Genomic DNA, 10,779 nt, shown 5'->3' with positions numbered 1-10,779 from the left:
TGTCCTGTCTTTTTCTAATAGTTTTACTACACTAGTTTAATCAGATGTTGTCCAGCAGAGGGTAGCATAGAGCTGCCAATACTGTCATGGCTGCTATCAGCTGTGTTGGATACTGACTCACTGAATACAGTTCACACAGTCCCATGAAAAACTGTAGTTCAAATAAAACTTAAGGACTTCAAACTTCAAACCAATCCTCTCTGTCCAAAACAGCAGGTACTGATGTTTTCATTTAATTATAACACAATAAATGCAAACATGAAAAGAAAATATACATACCAGTGTGTATTGTACTTCACTTTATTCCTTTTTGTTTTCATCTATGTATTTTAAATCTTCCATGATATGATTCAGACTTTGCTGTTAGAAGTTAGCAGCTCTTGTCATGTCTGCCTTCTTGGCTGCAAGCTGACAACAGATCCTGAGTTTGTGTTTAATGATTCATTGTTTTATGAAACTTAATGAGCAGATGAAAAAACATTGCATTAAATATGTCAGGATGACTTTTGCTCACACTCTTGTTTTGTTGTATTTAGTCACACTTGTTTTAACAATGAACATGCATAAAGATCCAGGATCTTTAAGGTCTTATCATTGAGGACTATATGTTTGAGAACAATAAATGAGTCTCTGTAGACAAACTAAGTCTGTTTTGTGTCTGTAAATGTCTTCAGTGAGTGTTAAAGTTTTCATTTTGCCTCTTTTTGTCTGTGTTTTTTCTTTTGGTGCAATTACCTGGACTTTGTGCCTAAACCACACAGCACCTGAAGATGTTGCACTGTTATATTAAATAAATAAAAGAACAAAGTCACGTGAATGTAGTTTCTTTGCTTTATTCTTTCATTCTCATACATTTAAAACAAAACAAAAGCATATTTTTCTGTTGTTTCCTTTCAGTTCCTGAGAGACCAGCGTGGGAGTATTCCCCCCCCCCCCCCCCCCCCCCAAAAAAAAGTTCATTTGCACCACCCTGCTGCATAAACCACAGCTCTACCCTCAGCAGCTCACAAACCAACTCCACCAAACTCAGCAGGTGTGAGAGGCAGGAAACTGTAAATGCAATAAGCAGAAAATCCGTCTTCTCTCATGTGAGTGGAATGATACAGTCTACGAAGGACACAGAGACTTTTTACACATGTAGTGTGTTTCCACCCAGAAAGTGTGAAGTAAACCGTCACGATTCATTGCTAAACATATGAACCCTGACAAGAATTCTCACTCTCCAGGCGACCAGATTGATTATTTTGTTATTTTGACCAAATGTTATAGTTATAAATCAAAATTTACAAACATGAAGCTAAACATTTCTAAGCTGATTATTTATGTTGAACAATATATTTCACTTATAGCTCAACGAATCAACCAAAAAGTGGTTAAAACATAGAACTCCTGTGAGCTTTACAAGGTTCACCACCTGGTAACTTAAACTGAACTGACAGCTGCTCCACTTTCTCTGCCTCTTAAACACATCAGTGACTCCGAGTGTGCTGAACATGGACGTATCATAAGAGCTGGATACCGAACTAACAAATGGCACATTCATTCCTATGAAAGTTGCTCAGTGGTCAGCTCACTTTACAAGTTCATAATAGAAAGAGTCATAATTGACTTTGCAGTTCAAGGTGTCCTGTCTACAGTTTTATAGACGTCTCTTTTACAATGGTAGTCTATGGGGAAATGGGGTGGTGCGAGCATACTGCCATTTCACAAAGATGAAAGAAGACGGATGTGACCCCTCTTCCGCCTGACTGGATCGTTTCTTTACATCGTGGGACTCAGAGACGTAATACGCTGTTTTATATTACATTTTAGAAACGAATCAGTGTATGTTACTGTTTAATATGTAGACATATTTATTCTAGTGAGAACTTTATATTATAACATTGATACCATCAGAGATCAGTATAGTTGAGTTGAAACTTACAGCAATGGTGACACAAGCTGCAGTCATGACGATCTTTTTTGTTTTGGGAGTCTTTCCAAAAGGTAAGAGAGATGTTACAGTAGTCTGTACTTGTACAGAAGTCATTTTTCTGCTGACATTGAAGGAGGATTCCTGTGTATTTTTAACTCTAACCCAAAGTGAATGTTTTAAGAAGAAATATTGAATCCTGCTGATTTATTCTTGTTTTCCACAATTTAAGTGTGACAGGTGAATGTTTCTTGCTGGTGATAATTTTTATTTACAGCAAACTAAGACAAAAAAGCAACATGTGTAATTTATTAGAAATTTAATTACGATATATTAGTCTGTCTCGAAAACAGCTACTTGTTCTTCCTCTTTTCAACATCCGTGTTCATCACAACCAACCAGCAACACATTTATGAGTTAACATGAAGCTTAAAGTGACTCAAACTCTTTTTCACTTTTAACGTCACTGTTCAGTCTCTATAATAAAGTTTAGTACTTTACCTGCAGCCTGTCCTACTTTGAAGAGCGAAACTATATTTGCTGAAATAAATCATATTGTATCACTGAGTTGCAGTTTCACCATTATAAATTATTTTGAGCAGTTAAGTATCAATTTATAACAGAAATTGTGTTGAAATGTTCACATCAACCTAAAGTTCACACACAGTTTAAACCCCATATTTCTTTTCCTCCATGCAGGTCTAACAGCTGTGATACAAACACAGCAGACTGTGATGGCAGCAGTAGGAGAAGATGTCCATCTCAGCTGTCAGCTCATGCAGTCTAGAGAGGTTCTTCAGGTCACATGGCAGAAACTTTCACCTGAGGGGAAGGAGAAGAATCTTGCTGCCTACAACAAATACTCAAGGCAAGGAGTGAGCACTGATTTTAAGGGGAAAGTGGAGTTTAAAGATGCTGGACTGCAGAACTGCTCCATAGTTATCAGGAAGGTGATGGAGCAGGATGAAGGCTGCTATCTCTGTTTGTTTACCACGCTTCCTGATGGTTCTCTGACAGGCACAACCTGCCTCCAACTCTATGGTGAGCTCCTTTCTTCACTTTTGAAGACATATTTGTGGTGAATTACAGTTTTAACACATTGATGGCAGTTAGAAATGATGGCTGTTAAATTGTCTGCTTGCTGTCATTTTGCCATGAAATACAAATATTTCACACCAATAAAAGCATGTTGTACATACTCCACATTTCACACACTTTGCCTCCAACTGTCATAAAAGTTAATTTTATTCCCAAATGTATGAAGACATGATGGTCATGATATTTAAATTATATTATAATTATATCAAATTCCTCTGTTTGTGAAATGAAATGTAGGAAACAGAAACAACTGCTCATCAAAATGTCCAAGAACCCAAAGATTTCTTAAAATACTTGTTTTATTCAGTCTAAAGCTCAAATATATTTGATTTATAATGTTATAAAACAGAGGAAATCAGAAAACTAGTTGATTTTTTTAATAATTTGCTCCATGTGATATTTTTTTAATATTTTGTCTTTGCAGAGCTGCATGAACCCATTCTACAAATCAGAGAATCAAACTCTACTGAAGAGACAGTTGTGTCCTGCTCGGCCACAGGTCGTCCTGCTCCCACAGTAACTCTGAATGTCCCACAACAAGACCTCTACTTCTCTCACAACAGCACAGTCAGTGTCACCAACACCAACGGTACAGTCACTGTCACCACTACAGCTGTGCTGTCTGGTTTCCATGGAAACGACACACAAGTTGGATGTGCAGCACGACTGCTCTCAGTCCCTGAAATTCAGGTGTTTAAGACGATTCCTGCTGATGGTGAGAAACACTTTGAAATCCACAGATTTATAGACTTATTATCACTTTATGATTCTGATATTTGTTTTTCTTTCTTCAGGTTTTAATGATGAATCTGGATCCAATCAGAGTAAGTTAACCTTAAAGTTGTCTCAAGTCAAAATTCACATTTAAACTGTAGTTGCTTTATGAATGTTTAGTGTTTATATCACATTTTTTCCTCTTTTTCTTGTAGATTTTACTTTGATCCTTGTATTGATCACAGCAGTGGTCGTTGTTTGTGTTGCTGTAGTCGTCACTGTCCTGCTCAGACATAAACATAAGAACAGGTAATTTCAACTTTCAACTCAATATCTGTCTTGTTGTGATACCAGTGTCTCACAGTTAATATGGTAATAATTTATTGACATTAAGAGGAAACACAGAGCTTAAAGAATCTATACAGACAACACCTATAAATAAATAATATATAAATGTTCTTAAATCCTTCAGTCTGTCACACAGGGACGCTGAGGAGATGGAGATGACACAAGAACCAATGAAAGACACTTATGTGTAAGACAATTTCATAATTATTCACTTGTTCATATTTATTATTAATTTCTTCTTCAGTAAATTATTTAATCTGTCTTCTCTCTATTTTGGTATTTAAGTTCCTTTTGGTCTCTATATCTCTCTAACTAATGTGTTATTTACACATGAAGCTGATTCTGATGCACTTTACCCTTCATGGTCCATTGTGTACTCATAGTCAGCCTGTTTATCCACATAACTGTTAACTGTCAGAGTCATTCAGTGATAGAAATATGTATGATGTCTTGTTTTTATCTGAAGGGACAAAACACCTTTAATGAAGCAGGAGAACGAGCAGATCAGACAACAGACATCTCAGGAGGAAAATCCAAAAGAGGAGAAACCAGAACCATCATCTTCCAGTTAAAAGTCTATTAAATGACAAATAACCTACAAGACTGTAGTTTCAATACAAAGTCAGTCAGATTTGAACAAAGCTGCATCAAATCATGTGTTGGTAAAATGTTCAGACATTGAAAAAGAATCAAAATGTGTCCTGAACAAGATGAATCTCTCATCTTATATCTCCAGATTGAAAAGATTAATGTACACAGAGATTTTGATGTTTTTATACTATTTTTTTTTTTTTTTACCATTTTTTTTTACAACATTTTAAACTTTTTAAGATGAAACAAATCAATGAATGTTACCTTTGACTCAGAGAGGAACTACTTTAATGTCTCTGACATGTTGAATACAACCAGTTTCTCTTCTTTCTTGCTGTTTGTTGGGACTTTAAACTTTACCAAGTATTTTGTTACATTTACAATATAATTCAGATATCATCAATAAGGTGATGAAAACATAATTTTTTCCTCAGAAACATAGCAAAAGCGCGACCATTTATAAATCAACAAGATGCTGAGAAACTCACTAATGCCTTCATCTCATCCCTTCTCGCTAAACTACTGTAACGCACTTTTTACTGGTCTCCCGAAAAAAGCCACTGAGAGACTTCAGCTCATCCAAAACTATTAACCAGAACCAAGAGAAGAGAACACATTAGTCCAGTTTTAGCTGCTCTGCACTGGCTTCCTGTAACATTTAGAACTGACTTTAAGGTCCACCTCCTTATATACAAAGCCCTAAACAGACAAGGACCAAACTATATCACAAAATCCCTTGTTAGCTATGTGCCCTCAAGAACACTATAATCATCTGCCGCTGGTTTATTGGAGGTTCCCAGCAACAGCCAAAAGAAGATCAGTGACGCAGCCTTTGTCAATTATGCCCCCAAACTATGGAATACACTGCCCCTAGACATCAGGGAAGCTAGAATCAAATCAAAATAAAGCTTTACCTCTCTCTCTCTTTATCTGAGTATTTAAATAGCTTTGTACTTGCTCTCTGCTGCACTTTTAAAATGTTATATTTTAATTTATTTTATGCATTCTTAACTTGTTCTTATCATATTTTATTCCTTCATTATTATACATTCTATGTATGTTAGTTTCACTTTATCAAGTTGATTTTACTTTTAATTTTATTTTCCATCTTATGTTACATCAATGTTTTTTCATGCTTTTATGTTCTTGTATACCCTTGTCATGTAATTTTTGTAGTAAAGCACTTTGAGCTGCATTTCTTGTATGTACTTTGTATTTGTCTTTTGGTGTAAATATTTCTTAACATGAATACTTTCTCATAATGTCAGTAACAATGCACATGCATAAAGATCCAGGATCTTTAAGGTTTTATCATTGAGGACTATATGTTTGAGAACAATAAATGAGTCTCTGTAGACAAATTAAGTCTGTTGTTTGTCTGTAAATGTCTTCAGTGAGTGTTTGACTTTTCATTTTGCCTCTTTTTGTCTGGTTTGTTTTTCTTGTAGTACAATTACCTGGACTTTGTGCCTAAACCACACAGCACCTAATGATGTTGCACTGTTATATTAAATAAATAAAATAATAAAGTCACGTGAATGTAGTTTCTTTACTTTATTCTTTAATTCTCATATATTTAAAACAAAACAAAAGCATATTTTTCTGTTGTTTCCTTTCAGTTCCTGAGAGACCAGCGTGGGAGTGCCCCGCCTCCCGAAGTTCATTTGCACCACCCTGCTGCCTAAACCACAGCTTGACCCTCAGCAGCTCACAAACCAACTCCACCAAACTTAGCAGGTGCGAGACGCAGGAAGCTGTAAATGCAATAAACAGAACATCCGTCTTCTCTCATGTGAGTGGAATGATACAGTCTACGAAGGACACAGACACTTTTTACACATGTTGTGTGTTTCCACCCAGAAAGTGTGAAGTAAACTGTCACGATTTATTGCTAAACATATGAACCCTGACAAGAATTCTCACTCTCCAGGCGACCAGATTGATTATTTTGTTATTTTGACCAAATTTTATAGTTATAAATCAAAATTTACAAGCATGAAGCTAAACATTTCTAAGCTGGTTATTTCTGTTGAACAATATATTTCACTTATAGCTCAATTTATCAACAAAAAAGTGGTTAAAACATAAAACTCCTGTGAGCTTTACAAGGTTCACCACCTGGTAACTGAAACTAAACTGACAGCTGCTCCACTTTCTCTGCCTCTTACACACATCAGTGACTCCGAGTGTACTGAACATGGATGAGATAAGATCTGGATACCGGACTAAAAAATGGCACATTCATTCCTATGAAAGTTGCTCAGTGGTCAGCTCACTTTACAAGTTCATAATAGAAAGAGTCATAATTGACTTTGCAGTTCAAGGTGTCCTGTCTACAGTTTTACAGAGGTCTCTTTTACAATGATAGTCTATGGGGAAAATGGGGCGGTGCGAGCATCCTACACAAATACAAAAACCAAAAAAAAACAGATGTCACCACTCTTCCGCCTGACTGGATTGTTTCTTTACATCGTGGGACTCAGAGACGTAATACGCTGTTTTATATTACATTTTAGAAACGAATCAGTGTATGTTACTGTTTAATATGTAGACATATTTATTCTAGTGAGAATTTTATATTATAACATTGATACCATCAGAGATCAGTATAGTTGAGTTGAAACTTGCAGCGATGATGACACAAGCTGCGGTCATGACAATCTTTTTTGTTTTGGGAGTCTTTCCAAAAGGTAAGAGAGAGATGTTACAGTAGTCTGTACTTTTACAGAAGACATTTTTTCTGCTGAAATTGAAAACACCGTGGAGGATTCCTGTGTATTTTTAACTCTAACCCAAAGTGAATGTTTTGAGAAGAAATATTGAATCCTGCTGATTTATTCTTGTTTTCCACATTAAAAGTGTGACAGGTGAATGTTTCTTGCTGGTGACAATTTTTATTTACAGCAAACTAAGACAAAAAAGCAACATGTGTAATTTATTAGAAATTTAATTATGATATATTAGTCTGTCTCGAAAACAGCTACTTGTTCTCTTTTCAACATCCGTGTTCATCACAGCCAACCAGCAACACATTTATGAGTCAACATGAAGCTTAAAGTGACTCACACTCTGTTTCACTTTTAACACCACTGTTCAGTCTCTATAATAAAGTTTAGTACTTTACCTGCAGCCTGTCCTACTTTGAAGAGCGAAACTATATTTGCTGAAATAAATCATATTTTATCACTGAGTTGCAGTTTCACCATTACATTATAAATCAATTTGAGCAGTTAAGTATCAATTTATAACAGAAACTGTGTTGAAATGTTCACATCAACCTAAAATTCACACACACAGCTTAAACCCCATATTTCTTTTCCTCCATGCAGGTCTAACAGCTGTGATACAAACACAGCAGACTGTGATGGCAGCAGTAGGAGAAGATGTCCATCTCAGCTGTCAGCTCATGGAGTCTAGAGATGTTCTTCAGGTCACATGGATGAAACTTTCACCTGATGGGAAGAACAAGAATCTTGTTATTTACAACAAAGCCTCAGGGCAAGGAGTGATTCCTGGTTTTAAGGGGAAAGTGGAGTTTAAAGATGCTGGACTGCAGAACTGCTCCATAGTTATCAGGAAGGTGATGGAGCAGGATGAAGGCTGCTATCTCTGTTTGTTTACCATGCTTCCTGATGGTTCTCTGACAGGCACAACCTGCCTCCAACTCTATGGTGAGCTCCTTTCTTCACTTTTGAAGACATATTTGTGGTGAATTACAGTTTTAACACATTGATGGCAGTTAGAAATGATGGCTGTTAAATTGTCTGCTTGCTGTCATTTTGCCATGAAATACAAATATTTCACACCAATAAAAGCATGTTGTACATACTCCACATTTCACACACTTTGCCTCCAACTGTCATAAAAGTTAATTTTATTCCCAAATGTATGAAGACATGATGGTCATGATATTTAAATTATATTATAATTATATCAAATTCCTCTGTTTGTGAAATGAAATGTAGGAAACAGAAACAACTGCTCATCAAAATGTCCAAGAACCCAAAGATTTCTTAAAATACTTGTTTTATTCAGTCTAAAGCTCAAATATATTTGATTTATAATGTTATAAAACAGAGGAAATCAGAAAACTAGTTGATTTTTTTAATAATTTGCTCCATGTGATATTTTTTTAATATTTTGTCTTTGCAGAGCTGCATGAACCCATTCTACAAATCAGAGAATCAAACTCTACTGAAGAGACAGTTGTGTCCTGCTCGGCCACAGGTCGTCCTGCTCCCACAGTAACTCTGAATGTCCCACAACAAGACCTCTACTTCTCTCACAACAGCACAGTCAGTGTCACCAACACCAACGGTACAGTCACTGTCACCACTACAGCTGTGCTGTCTGGTTTCCATGGAAACGACACACAAGTTGGATGTGCAGCACGACTGCTCTCAGTCCCTGAAATTCAGGTGTTTAAGACGATTCCTGCTGATGGTGAGAAACACTTTGAAATCCACAGATTTATAGACTTATTATCACTTTATGATTCTGATATTTGTTTTTCTTTCTTCAGGTTTTAATGATGAATCTGGATCCAATCAGAGTAAGTTAACCTTAAAGTTGTCTCAAGTCAAAATTCACATTTAAACTGTAGTTGCTTTATGAATGTTTAGTGTTTATATCACATTTTTTCCTCTTTTTCTTGTAGATTTTACTTTGATCCTTGTATTGATCACAGCAGTGGTCGTTGTTTGTGTTGCTGTAGTCGTCACTGTCCTGCTCAGACATAAACATAAGAACAGGTAATTTCAACTTTCAACTCAATATCTGTCTTGTTGTGATACCAGTGTCTCACAGTTAATATGGTAATAATTTATTGACATTAAGAGGATACACAGAGCTTAAAGAATCTATACAGACAACACCTATAAATAAATAATATATAAATGTTCTTAAATCCTTCAGTCTGTCACACAGGGACGCTGAGGAGATGGAGATGACACAAGAACCAATGAAAGACACTTATGTGTAAGACAATTTCATAATTATTCACTTGTTCATATTTATTATTAATTTCTTCTTCAGTAAATTATTTAATCTGTCTTCTCTCTGTCTGTTTTGGCATTTAAGTTCCTTTCTGTCTCTATATCTCTCTAACTAATGTGTTATTTATACATGAAGCTGATTCTGATGCACTTTACTCTTCATCGTCCATTGTGTACTCATAGTCAGCCTGTTTATCCAAATAACTGTTAACTGTCAGAGTAATTCAGTGACAGAAATATGTATGATGTATTGTAATAATGTGAGTGGAAATTGACTCATGTCTTGTTTTTATCTGAAGGTGAATCTGGAGAACGAACAGATCAGGAAACGGTCACCTGAGAAGAAAGATCCAAAAGAGGAGAAACCAGAACCATCATCTTCCACAGTTAGAAGTCTATTTAGTGACAAATAACCTACAAGACTGTAGTTTCAATATGAAGTCAGTCGGACTTGAACAAAGCTGCATCAAAGCATGTGTTGGTAAAATGTTCAGACATTGTAAAATAATCAAAATGTGTCCTGAACAAGATGAATCTCTCATCTTATATCTCCAGATCAAAAAGATTAATATACACAGAGGTTTTGATGTTTTTGCCCCATAGTGTTGGGCCCAGAATAGGCCCAAAGCTGTTAACCAATAGGACTGGAATGTAAAATTTAAATCTGTATATGTGGTATGAAACATTTTGGTTTTTGTCACTTTATTTGAAGAGAATTGATTGGCTGTAGTTCCTGTCAGTATTTGTTCAAGGTTTTGATCTGCTGAAGGCCTTTTGATTGTTTTTCTCACCCTAATGGTGGCACATGATTATCTAATCACCATCAGCTGTGCTACTAGGGTGTGGCCTATATAACATACCAGTGCCTGTGTCCTACAATGATAGTTGATCTTGAAGAGGGCCTGAGGGCTGAAATGTCATCCATATAAAAGGGAAATGCATATGGAGCCAGAGTGTGCAACGCTTTTTTCCTACTCTTGAGTGAAATACCGACAAACAGGTCTTTGATAGATGTCGATCATCAACATCATGAACATCTGTGTGGGTTTATGTAGATAAAGACATCAGTGTGTTTTCTGAGCAGGAACCTCTGATTCCAGTGATACAATCCTTTTTTGAATT

The 10,779-nt window shown here is 36.0% G+C and overlaps 2 protein-coding genes across 3 annotated transcripts; both read left to right on the top strand.

Moving 5' to 3' along the window:
* The first annotated feature begins 1,658 nt into the window (after positions 1 to 1,658).
* On the top strand, positions 1,659 to 4,856 carry LOC122976357 (OX-2 membrane glycoprotein-like). 2 transcript variants are annotated; one of them, XM_044344801.1, is made up of 7 exons: positions 1,659 to 1,986; positions 2,612 to 2,953; positions 3,435 to 3,725; positions 3,805 to 3,834; positions 3,940 to 4,033; positions 4,209 to 4,259; positions 4,539 to 4,856. In XM_044344801.1, exons 1-7 carry the CDS (start codon positions 1,929 to 1,931, stop codon positions 4,642 to 4,644), a joined length of 972 nt encoding a protein of 323 aa, XP_044200736.1. In that variant the 5' UTR covers positions 1,659 to 1,928; the 3' UTR covers positions 4,645 to 4,856. The 2 variants fall into 2 exon arrangements, with proteins under 2 accessions (XP_044200736.1, XP_044200735.1); XM_044344800.1 differs by having other exon boundaries at positions 4,197 to 4,259.
* A 3,147-nt stretch (positions 4,857 to 8,003) lies between these two features.
* LOC122976387 (OX-2 membrane glycoprotein-like) lies at positions 8,004 to 9,644 on the top strand (the record flags this gene model as incomplete). Its single annotated transcript, XM_044344845.1, has 5 exons — positions 8,004 to 8,334; positions 8,816 to 9,106; positions 9,186 to 9,215; positions 9,321 to 9,414; positions 9,578 to 9,644. Coding segments are annotated over 5 exons (813 nt in total), but the record flags the coding sequence as incomplete, so codon positions are not given.
* Between the last annotated feature and the right edge of the window lie 1,135 nt (positions 9,645 to 10,779).

This window comes from Thunnus albacares, chromosome 24 (genome assembly GCF_914725855.1).
Source record: "Thunnus albacares chromosome 24, fThuAlb1.1, whole genome shotgun sequence".
Taxonomy (NCBI): Eukaryota; Metazoa; Chordata; class Actinopteri; order Scombriformes; family Scombridae; genus Thunnus; species Thunnus albacares.
Note: the sequence above shows the minus strand (reverse complement) of the source record. Positions and strands in the feature narration are given on the sequence as shown.

What these genes read in the sequence shown, in the direction of transcription:
- LOC122976357 (XM_044344800.1), top strand. Translation starts at nt 1,929, where the DNA reads ATGGTGACACAAGCTGCAGTCATGACGATCTTTTTTGTTTTGGGAGTC. An exon ending in AACCTGCCTCCAACTCTATG is followed by an intron (nt 2,954 to 3,434) that starts GTGAGCTCCTTT and finishes TTGTCTTTGCAG; the next exon opens with AGCTGCATGAACCCATTCTA. An exon ending in AGACATAAACATAAGAACAG is followed by an intron (nt 4,034 to 4,196) that starts GTAATTTCAACT and finishes TAAATCCTTCAG; the next exon opens with TCTGTCACACAGGGACGCTG.